This window comes from Nerophis lumbriciformis, linkage group LG11 (assembly GCF_033978685.3).
Source record: "Nerophis lumbriciformis linkage group LG11, RoL_Nlum_v2.1, whole genome shotgun sequence".
Classification (NCBI taxonomy): domain Eukaryota; kingdom Metazoa; phylum Chordata; class Actinopteri; order Syngnathiformes; family Syngnathidae; genus Nerophis; species Nerophis lumbriciformis.
The window spans coordinates 5,403,159-5,415,619 of NC_084558.2; the positions used below are offsets into that span (position 1 = coordinate 5,403,159).

The 12,461-nt window shown below is 38.0% G+C and overlaps 1 protein-coding gene across 1 annotated transcript in view; it reads left to right on the forward strand.

The window, feature by feature from the left end:
- Nucleotides 1-6,262: 6,262 nt before the first annotated feature.
- sbk1 (SH3 domain binding kinase 1) overlaps nucleotides 6,263-12,461 on the forward strand; it is a 37,317-nt gene continuing 31,118 nt past the window's right edge. The window contains exon 1 of the mRNA XM_061967631.2: nucleotides 6,263-6,893. Within this exon, the coding sequence (XP_061823615.1) occupies nucleotides 6,856-6,893 (38 nt within the window). The 5' untranslated portion in view covers nucleotides 6,263-6,855. The remainder of the gene's footprint in view (nucleotides 6,894-12,461) is intronic.

The following is a 12,461-nucleotide window of genomic DNA, read 5'->3' on the forward strand; positions in this document are numbered from 1 at the left end:
GACGTTTCGCCTCTCATCCAATCATGCTTCATCAGTTCATGCTCATAGAGTTAGATTAGTCAGTTCTAGTCTAATTTAGACTCGATCTGACCAATCTTAGATCGGTTGAATGCCGTGAACATACAATAACCTGGATGAATGAGAACATCCATAGACAATTTCATAAAGTAAGCAAGACTTGGGAAAATATAGAATTTTGTTCACATTAGTATGTGTAAATATTGAACAACACGAGCAAAACTATGGGCATAACAGATTATGTACATCAGGGGTTCTTAATATTTTTGACCTCGGGGCCCAACTTTTCCACTACAGAGGGCCCACTTAAATATTCCATCCATCCATTTTCTACCGCTTATCAATACTCACAATATTAATAATCTTACTCTTGATTTTAATTGTATTCAATAAGTATAAATATATATAAATCCCTTAACCAGGGAAGTTGGCTTGTTGTCAATCCACCCATTTTCTACCGCTTGTCCCTTTCGGTGTTGCGGGGGGTGCTGGAGCCTATCTCAGCTGCATTTGGGCGGAAGGCGGGGTACACCCTGGACAAGTCGCCCCCTCATCGCAGGGCCAACACAGATAGACCGACAAATCCTTTTCAACCAATATTCAATTGAATAGACTGCAAAGACAAGATACTTAACGTTCGAACTGGTAAACTTTGTTATGTTTTGCAAATATTAGTTCATTTGGAATTTGATGCCTGCAACATGTTTAAAAAAAACTGGCACAAGTGTCAAAAAAAACTGAAAAGGTTGAGGAATGCACACATCAAACACTTATTTGGAACATCCCACAGGTGAACAGGATAATTGGGAACAGGTGGGTGCCATGATTGGGTATAAAAGCAGCTTTCATGAAATGCTCAGTCATTCACAAACAAGGATGGGGCGAGGGTCACCACTTTGTGAACAAATGCGTGAGCAAATTGTCCAACAGTTTAAGAACATTTCTCAACGAGCTATTGCAAGGAATTTAGGGATTTCACCATCTACGGTCTGTAATATCATCAAAAGGTTCAGACAATCTGGAGAAATCACTGCACGTACGCAAGCGGCAAGGCCGAAAACCAACATTGAATGCCTGTGACCTTCGATCCCTCAGGCGGTACTGCATCAAAAACCGACATCGGTGTGTAAAGGATTTCACCACATGGACTCAGGAACACTTCAGAAAATCACTGTCAGTAACTATAGTTTGTCGCTACATCTGTAAGTGTAAGTTAAAACTCTACTATGCAAAGCGAAAGCCATTTATCAACAACACCCAGAAACGCCGCCGGCTTCGCTGGGCCCGAGGTCATCTAAGATAGACTGCTGCAAAGTGTAAAAGTGTTCTGTGGTCTGATGAGTCCACATTTCAAATAGTTTTTGGAAACTTTGGACGTTGTGTCCTCCGGACCAAAGAGGAAAAGAGCCATCCGGATTGTTATAGGCACAAAGTTCAAAAGCCAGCATCTGTGATGGTATGGGGGTGTATAAGTGCCCAAGGCATGGGTAACTTACACATCTGTGAAGGCACCATTAATGCTGAAAGGTACACACAGGTTTTGGAGCAACATATGTTGCCATCCAAACAATGTATTTTTCATGGATGCCCCTGCTTATTTCAGCAAGACAATGCCAAGTCACATTCTGCACGTGTTACAACAGCGTAGCTTCATAGTAAAAGAGTGCGGGTACTAGACTGGCCTCCCTGTAGTCCAGACCTGTCTCCCATTGAAAATGTATGGTGCAATATGAAGCCTAAAATACGACAATGCAGACCCCGGACTGTTGAACAGCTTAAGCTGTACATCAAGCAAGAATGGGAAAGAATTCCACCTGAAAAGCTTCAAAAATTGGTCTCCTCAGTTCCCAAACGTTTACTGAGTGTTGTTAAAAGGAAAGGCCATGTAACACAGTGGTAAAAATGCCCCTGTGCCAACTTTTTGGCAATGTGTTACTGCCATTAAATTCTAAGTTAATGATTATTTGCAAAAAAAAAATAAGTTTCTCAGTTCGAACATTAAATATCTTGTCTTTGCAGTCCATTCAATTGAATATAAGTTGAAAAGGATTTGCAAATCATTGTATCTGTTTTTATTTACGATTTACACAACGTGCCAACTATACTGGTTTTGGGTTTTGTATGTATGTATGTATATATATATATATATATATATATATATATATATATATATATATATATATATATATATATATATATATATATATATTTACAGTTATGAAAGCTTGTTAATCACAAATATTATTATCAAGGCTTAGATCAGGCTGATTACAAAAATCAATACTAATCAAATATAATGCAAAAGAAGGTACTCATAAAAACTGAAATACATTCACATACATTTACACAGTGCTAAAGTAAATACATTCTAACTAAAGGAATAATAATAATAATAATGTATATGTTTCTGAAAAAAACTGTCCATATATTCAAATGTAAATGAAAGTATGGCTTCATCATTCGTCATAATTTTTGCGCTTAAGAAACTTCTCTATGACTTTATCTCCATATTTATTTTGTTTGTTTGATATTGTCATTACTGCCACAAGTGGTGGAAAAGTGTATTACAACTGAGTACCACAGCTGGAAACAGGTATTTTTTTTGCGGCCCTTTAGGGGGCGCTCGCGGCCCAAATATGGGCTCCGGCCCTATGGTTAAGAAACACTGATGTCCAGTATCTGTCTATAAAATGATGATAATGATGATCGTAAAGATGCTAGTGATGGTTTTCTCAGGCCATTCTTGTCATGTCAGCTGACAGCTGTCTCATCACTTCGACATAGCAAACACTGCTGGCAGGAACAACGCTGTTGTTCCTCCTGTACAATTAGGAAGAAGATGAATTACTTGCCTAATAAGGACAGTTGGCAAAGTCGCCGTGTGAAGTACTCAAGCTGTTGAATTATGCAAGAGTGGAGCAGCTTGTTCCTTTTCAGCTTAAATCCAAAGTACACAGTATCCATGTAAATATCAATATTGTTGATACCAAGGGTAGTATAGCCTGATCAGATCGATATTTTTCAGTTCTCTACGGCGCTTTTTGTTCTGCAAATATTTTGTTAGATTCGAATAAATGGAAGAAAAAAAAGAACATTATTTAAAAAAAAAGTGGTTGTGTTTTTCATATAAATACAGCATCCTGTCCAATTAGCGCATCTTCAGTACACAAAAAAAGGGGAAAAAAAGCCGTTTCCATTGTAGCTGCACCCCAGGACTGCTTCCCAAATGCCCATAAAAAGTGGTACATGTCTGCTGCTTGTTTGAAAACATAGCAAAATGCCACAGGTAGGAGCATGATAAGATGGATGTGCAGTAAATGATGGAATGTCTGTGGTGAAGTACACAAAAAAACCTCGTTTAAATAAGGCGATCTGCACCAATTTTCAATTGAACACGCAGATCACAGTAGTAGATCACACGCAACACACCCACTAAGGCAGTGTTTTTCAACCTTTTTTGAGCAAAGGCACATTTTTTCCGTTGAAAAAATCCAGAGGCACACCACCAGCAGAGATCATTAAAAAACAAAACTCAGTTGACAGTAAAAAGTCATTGTCGCAATTGTTGGATATGACTTTAAACCATAACCAAGCATGCATCACTATAGCTCATGTCTCAAAGTAGGTGTACTGTCATGACCTGTCACATCACACATTTTGAGTTTTTTGCTGTTTATCTGTGTGTAGTGTTTTAGTTTTTGTCTTGCGCTCCTATTTTGGTGTTTTTTTCTCTTTTTTTTTGGTATTTTCCTGTAGCAGTTTCATGTCTTCCTTTGAACGATATTTCCCACATGTACTTTGTTTTGGCAATCAAGAATATTTCAGTTGTTTTTATCATTCTTTGTGGGGACATTGTTGATCGTCATGTCATGTTCGGATGTACATTGTGGACGCTGTCTTTGCTCCACAGTAAGTCTTTGCTGTCGTCCAGCATTCTGTTTTTGTTTACTTTGTAGCCTGTTCAGTTTTAGTTTCGTTCTGCATAGCCTTCCCTAAGCTTCAATACCTTTTCTTAGGGGCACTCACCTTTTGTTTATTTTTGGTGTAAGCATTAGACACCTTTTTACCTGCACGCTGCCTTCCGCTGTTTCCGACATCTACAAAGCAATTAGCTACCTGCTGCCACCTATTGATATGAAAGAGTATAACATAGTTACTCTGCCGAGCGGTAGACAGCACAGACACTCAACAACAACACATAATTTGCAGACTATAATTACTGGTTTGCAAAAAATATTTTTAACCCAAATAGGTGAAATTAGATAATCTCCCATGGCACACCAGACTGTATCTCACGGCACACTAGTGTGCCGCGGCACAGTGGTTGAAAAACACTGCACTAAGGCTACACCCAAGGGTTTTCCTGATACCAATATTTTGGTGCCTGAACCGGTGCCAAAATGTATATTGAGACTTTTCGATCATTTTCAAAATAAAGTGGACTACAAAAAAAAATGTTTTGGCTTAATTTCAACCAAAAAATCCTACAATATGTTTAACATATGGTTCTTATTGCATTCAAAGAACAATTTTAGAAGATTAGAATAAAAATTAAAAGGCATTAAACACATTGGGCTTTTCTTGTTGCACTTAAAGAACAATTGACAATTGTGTATATGTTACCTATAGCCTGCCATGATCTAGGATTAGGTTAGAATATACTGTAATAAAAAGCTTTATTGACATTATGCTTCATGATTTATGGTTGCCACTCTTGGCTTGTGCTTTAAGAAAAATACAATCATTCGTAAAAAAAAATACTAAAAACAATAGTTTTGAAAGTACTGTACACAGATAATACATGTAGCAGGTAAAACACACATTGTTAAAGATAAAACACAAATTGTAGGAAATGGTTACAAAATTCAGTAATTTATTTTGCATTAGTTTATGTTGCGTCGGCGGTTTGGACTCCCCTAACATTTGGCATCAAGCCAAACAGCTGTGTGCGAGTCTACCTATCTGTATGTGCACGAAAGAGGAGCTAGTTAACTTTATTACCTGATGATCAGACTGCTTGTCATTTAATTGTTTAGCTGAGTCTGAAGCAAAGGTGGTAATACTTTATTGATGACCCCTTTGGCGCGGCATGATTTATAGCTGCGCGGCACTTCTGTGTTTAAAGCGTCATCTTTAGCGATAGTTTTGAAGCCCAAATACCTTCGTTTTGCGCTTCACGCACCCTCTTTATTAACCAGTAGAATTGCTTTTATTTGCCATTTTTCCTCTCCCTGCGTTTTCCCCTCGGGAGCTCTGCTGAGTGTGCGCGCGCTGACATACTAAACTGTTTTGTTCGTCACGGCCGCACGGCGGCATGCGGATGAAAATTAGTACCTTTACTTTTTTAAAGGCAGTATAGTACCGTCTTGAATTCATTATTACCGTTGTACTTTATAAGTACCGGTATACTGTACACTTTTTTTGTATTTATTTATTTGTTTGTTTTAAGCTTTTTTAGCTGTATGTAGAAATGTCTGGTTGCATCAGCTCTGCTCTTTTAATGTCTTTAATGTCCTTTGTGTTATTTGATGTTTCCCTCTTACACACATGCTTATGTGTGCTATGGCTATGAGGTTTTTTCTTCTTCCTTGGCCTCAGTCTGGACACCATCTCCAGGGGCCCATGCAGGCTTAGACTGAACTTTTTTTTCTTCTCACCCCCCCCCCAAGCGTTTACCTGTTTCTCACCTTTTTTGTAAGGGTCGCCGGAAGTTGTCAGACCCGTCAGCGATCCTGTTCTGTCTCCCTGTAATGTTTGTCTGCTCTTGAATGGGATGGTGCTGAAAATCTTAATTTCCCCTCGGGGATTAATAAAGTATTTCTGACTCTGATTCGGATTCTGAACCCGATTTTGCACATGTTCTTCAGTGCATGTTATTTGAATATTAGTAGGATTTTGATCTTTTTTCTTCCATTTTTACAGTTTTTTCCAACAATATGCTGCAGGCCAATAAAACTTGAGCTGCGGGCTGCAAATAGACCGCATTTTGGACACCCTGATTCCTACTTCGCGGAAATGTGTCATGTACGGAACCAAATAACGGCGATAAGAACAAGGTATGACTGTAAAACGTAACGGTGTCTGCATTTTGGTATCGAATTTACACCAACATTTGCAGTATTGCCCATCCCCATTATAGGAAATGTGGTGGTGGAACTAAGTAGAGTAGCAGGCACTAGGACCCTGGGCATGAGAGTGATGCAGACTGTGAACAATGAAGAGGCTGAGTAGTGGTGGGACCAGCACAGGAGCAACATCTGAGCCCCAAACCACCACCCCCTCTTTCTCGGCCACATTTGAGCCTCACACCCCCCTCTCATCCCCTGGACATACACACTCAGATTCACAGCTGAGTGGGAGTGGAATTTATGCGTCTTGTACAGATTTTGCAGGCTTCTCTGTGTTTGTGAATGACTGGGTCGGACTGTGTGTGAGTGTGTGTGTGTGTGCGCGTGAGTATGTTTGTGTGGGGGTATTGAAGTGGGTCGTACAGGACAACTGGAGGAGCGAAAGCCAAACCTAGCAGAGGAGAGATGATCCAAGCGTGCACACCTCAGCACCCAGCATGATGCTTTCTCTGCATCCGCCTCCAGTTCAAGCACAAAGCATCTCAAGGAACAACAGGATGGGAGGCGACTGAGGCAGCTTCTGCATAGCATCACTCCACTCCGCCAGCTGTCCATCATGCAAGGCTTGGGGCTTTTTCAAGGACCTGCGAGGGATTTTTAGATCTTTTTAGTTGGTTTTTTTTTACATTGTTATATCCTTGCCCCTTCCAGTCGATACCTGTGTGCTTCAGGTTCGAGCAGACTTCAGAGGACCAGCGGTGTGGGGAGAATGCAGGACCATGGAGGAGAGAGACAAGTCGCCGGCAGGTGAGAGCAAATACTCAGAAAGGATCCTCATAGGTGAAGTTAATGCAGTCCTTATGTGCTTAAAGGCTAAATATTATTGCATGTGAAAACAATCATTTATGTTCTTTTGTCCTGTTTTGCACAATACGTAGACTTTTATTTGTGTCCTACAAGCATGTCATAGTTAAATAAACAGCAAAATGGACACGTTATTAAATAAATATTATAATTATAAATAACTCTTGTTTACTAGTTGATTTTTACCCACATAAAAGAGTATTGCCTTATATGTTCATAAAACACTCTAATTCTGATGAGAGCCCATTACAACTTCTTAACAATGCTTTACAAAGCATATAAAAAAACAAAATCACAGTCTTATATGGCTTATTTATATATATTTTAATCTTACACCTGATTATGGAAATAGTGCAAGCGCGTGTAGATAGAGGAATAAGTCTGTGCCATATAAAAATAACAGGTTGTTCGCCAACATGTCACCATCTGGGAGGAAACAGCTGTTTAATCTAAAATAATAATGAGCCATGTCAATCAAAATCACAGACGGCCGGGGTGCACAATAATAATCAGCAATTTTCTCACTGCCTAATTTTCTCACTGCCTAATTTTTTCACTGCCTATTTTAACACCTAAAACAGGGGTGTCCAATTGTTTTTCCACTGAGAACAGGAAACTGAAAAATCAAAGCATGCGGGGCCTCTTTATTATTTTCAATTTTCAAAATCAGTACAGTACGGTGTCATCTTTGTGTTGCAAGCAATAGCATTTCAGGTTTTTATTGTTAAATTAAAGCCGTTTGCTATTTTTTCCATGTTTTTTTTTGTAATAGTATTTCTACAATGTGCTGCAGGCCACAAATGACACCCGGGCCACAATTTGAAGACTCCTGACCTAAGGATTTTTGTGCTAATCACTCTTTCTATTTTCAATTTATTTATTCATTTAATTTTGAATGTAATACAATTTGAATAAAAAAAAAATATAGGTAAAATTTGCTAGAGAGGGAATGAAAATGTAAAAATATAAATTTCAGAGTATTTTTAATTAAATCACAAAAATCATCGTCCCATCTTAGGGACTAAAAATGATAATGATAAAAAAAAATAAAAATAAAAAAAAAATTATTAGTATTACATTTTAAGCAAATACTTTTTGAAATGCATTTCATTTTCATTTTTAATTAGTTTTTCTTTGATTAAAACTGAGTAGAGTGGTATAATGGCAAGTGAAGAGTAAAAATACAAGCAAAATGTAAGTATTTGGGTATGCATATTTTCAAAACATTTTTTTAATGAATGACTCATCTTAAGTGTAATGAAGTATTACTTTTAAGAAATATTTACAGACGTTTTTGGGGAACCTTTTTTGACATTTCATTTATCTGACACTGTATCTTGACCCACTTCAGGGCCTAAAATAGGCAATTGTATTTTACGGAAAATGTTTTTTTTAATCATTCCTTAAATAATCAATATTTTTACAGCAATTTTAGGGAAGCTAACGTTTCAAATAATATTTTTTTAAATATTTTTTTATATGCGTTATTTATCTGACACTGTATCTCTGACCCAGCTAAACACCTATGGACCTAAAATAAGCAAATTGTTTTTTCCTAAATATATTTTAATATTACTTAAAAAAAAATGATATTTTACATTAATTTTGGGAAATCTAACATTTAAAAAAAATACTATTCTTATAATATTTTCATCCTATACAATCATCATGTAAATTATATTTTTTTACATCATACACTGTATCTTGACCCACCTCAAATAAGCAAATGTATTTTCTGACAAATATTTTATCATTGACTTTTTAAAATACAAATTCTTTGCAGTAATGTTGGGGAAGCTAACATTTTTAAAACTCCTTTTTTAAAATTTTTTAAATACAATTTATTTTCTACATTATTTATCCCTGTCTGAGCTTAGGGGTCTACAAATAATCAAATACTTCTTGAAATATATATTTTTTCATTTCCTATTCATCACATTATTTATTTTATTATTTTATTAGAATGTGTTTTATACATCATATTTTTACAGCAGTTTTAGAGTATATTTAAAGGTTTTTATTGACAACTTTTAAAAATGCTGTAATGCAGGGGTGTCAAACTCATTTTCACTGAGGGCCACATCGCATTATACCATGAATTGATTAACGTGGACCCCTACTTAAACAAGTTGAAAAACTTATACGGGTGTTACCATTTAGTGGTCAATTGTACGGAATATGTACTGTACTGTGCAATCTACTAATAAAAGTTTCAATCAATCAATCAATCGCAGTGATGGCTGCTTTCAGAAGGCCGCTTTAAAAAAAAAAAAAATTTACATTATGCATGCAAGTAATAATAACCTGTGATAAATCATGATTAATCGAAATACATTTGATTATTAGATTTTTTATGTATAACTTGATTTAAAATAATAAGTAAAGGTGACAAACATATATTTAACTATTAGTTTTTATCTCACAAAAATAGTTTTGCAATACACTGTATAATGATATAATTGGCATGCTCAGATAATATTAAAGTTTAAAATATGCATTTTTTTTTCTTTCAAAATTGAAAGCACGAATGCATTTAGTAAACAAAAAGAAGAATTAAAATAAGTATTTTATTGAAACCTATTTTTTTCCAGGCTTTTGCGGGCCACATAGAATGATGCGGCGGGCCAGAACTGGCCCCCGGGCCTTGAGTTTGACACCTGTGCTGTAATGTATTGCATTGAGTTGGTTTGCCTTGATGTGGAGGTTGAAACGTCGCTCCCGACAGTTGCTTCATTAGCCGAGCCCCCCCGACCCCCCACCACCGCCGCCGCCACCTCGCCCCCCCCTTTCAGAACCAATTTCCCCAGCTCTTATATGAACCCCCCCAACCCCCTACCATTGACATCAAAGCATGCGGCTCAAAAAGGGAGGGATGCTTTGCTCACATTGGATTCCCCAACAAATTGCACACACACACACACACACACACACACTCTCTCTCACATCAAACCTCCATGTTGGAACTTGAAGCTGCTGGATAATCATGGTGGAGGTGCATTGTGTTCCCCGGGCGTCTTATTGCCGTGAAATATCACCGCTTAAAAATGACATAACTACGCTGCTGATTATGATTGGTGTTTATAGTAGTCAGATGCGCTGCGGTCTAATTGCTGCTACTAATGAAACTTGATGAATTAAGTTGCCGGTAATTTTTGCTTTAATATTCTCCGTTTCTTTTATATTTCGGCCTCATTTGGCCTCATTTGTGGTCACTAGCCTTGGTTTTCCCATTTCCGTAGTGTTTTTTTTTTTTTTTTCTTTTTAGAGGGATGCAGAAAAAATGATGGACAACACAGAAGGTAGACACATCAGGGACAGGATACACTTTAGGGAGGTGATTTGTGTAGTTTTGTTGTCCTATTTGCTGGTGTAGACACCTAAGCTGCCAGGAGCAGTGGTTTGTTTTCATTCAGTCCACATAAAAAGCAGCTGACAGACAGACAAAGCACACACTAATGCGGTTAAACACAACTGCCTTAGAACAAACCCTCCGTCTGACTGATTTACTCTTAATGTCTGTAATTTGGAGGTGTTCTTCATATTGTGTCAACCACTTTTTTTTTGCCATCAGCAAAAGAGGCAAGCTGGGAAATCTGTTTACGCACCTCCACTCCGCCTCTGCCATTATTCCCATTTTTATTTTCAGGAACAGCGCACAGAGAGAGAGAAACGGCTGCTCTATAAAAAGGGTAAACAGTGTAAAGCTGCTGACTCTGATCCCCTGACCCACTTTAGATACACTGATGTTCTTGCTGAATATTAAAACACAATTGTTGCACATGAAAGTGTGCAGTGTCATCAGTAATGTCTCCGTTTTTAGGTTTTTAACTCATTTTATTTTTAAACAAAGACAAAAAAAACCCCCCCGCATTTATTTTGGTCCCATATTTTTCAACCATTATAAATAAGCAGAGGTGGCAAAATAGTGTTTTGAAATCAAGGGCTTTTAGCAAGACCACACTGCTTTGCACCATGATTATCCAGCTTTGTAACAGAAGTTATGTTGTTCGGTCCAAGTCGCTCTCCCTCCCCCAACGTTGACCTCGGCACTCTGACCCCGTATCTCAGCGACTCTGTCACAAACCTGGGGGTAAAGTTTGACTCAGATTTTAAATTCGAAAAACAAATCAGCAGCGTCGTTCAAAAAAGCTTTTATCAATTACGCCAAATAGCGAAAGTGAAACCGCTTCTATCAAGACATGATCTTGAGAAATTAATCCACGCTTTTATCTCGACTCGTCTTGATTATTGTAATGCCCTGTATGTTGGCATTAGCCAGGCCTCCCTCGCCCGCCTGCAGCTCGTGCAGAACTCTGCTGCTCGTCTGCTAACACAGACCCGCAGACGTGAGCACATCACCCCTATTTTAGCGTCCCTTCACTGGCTCCCTGTGCGTTACCGAATACATTTTAAACTCCTTTTATTTGTTTTTAAATGTTTAAACAACCTCGCGCCAACCTATCTCTCCGACCTCCTTCAGCCTTACTGCCCCACCCGATCCTTAAGATCAGCCGATCAGCTGCTGTTGACGGTCCCTGACACAAGGCTGAAGCTTAGAGGTGACAGAGCTTTCGCCGTTGCTGCTCCCAAGCTCTGGAACGACCTACCCCTGAGTGTTAGACAAGCCTCCTCTCTTCCTGTTTTTAAATCTCTCTTAAAAACATACTTTTATTCCATGGCTTTTAACACTGAGTGATATCCATCCTGCAATGGCGCCCCATAATACACCTGCTGTGATCCTGTTTTTATGTTTTTATGTTTTTATTAATTCTATTTTAATTATTTATTTTTTATCGTGTTCTGTTTGTGTTGTGTTGCGTTTGCTCGGTACTCGTTTTATCTTTTAACCTGCTCATTGTACAGCACTTTGGCTACCCCTGTGGTAAATTTTAAATGTGCTCTATAAATAAAGTTGATTTGATTTGATTTGATTTGATTTGTATGTCTGTAGCTTTAATGCAAATGAGCTTTGCTTGTCCACACCTCTCTCTGACGTTCCCAAGAAGCACTATTTGTATCTACTTTTGCCATAAACACTATAATTCTGCACTTGTCCAACATAATACAGTCGTGGTCAAAAGTTGACATACACTTGTAAAGAACATAATGTCATGGCTGTCTTCAGTTTCCAATAATTTCTTCAACTCCTATTTTTTTTGTGATAGAGTGATTGGAGCACATACTTTTTGGTCACAAAAACATTCATGAAGTTTGGTTCTTTTATGAATTTATCATGGGTCTACTGAAAATGTGACCAAATCTGCTGGGTCAAAAGTATACATACAGCAATGTTAATATTTGGTTACATGTCCCTTGGCAAGTTTCACTGCAATAAGGCGCATTTGGTAGCCATCCACAAGCTTCTGGCAAGCTTCTGGTTGAATTGTTGACCACTCCTCTTGACAGAATTGGTGCAGTTCAGCTAAATTTGTTGGTTTTCTGACATGGACTTGTTTCTTCAGCATTGTCCACACGTTTGGGGAGGCCATTCTAAAATCTTAATTCCAGCCT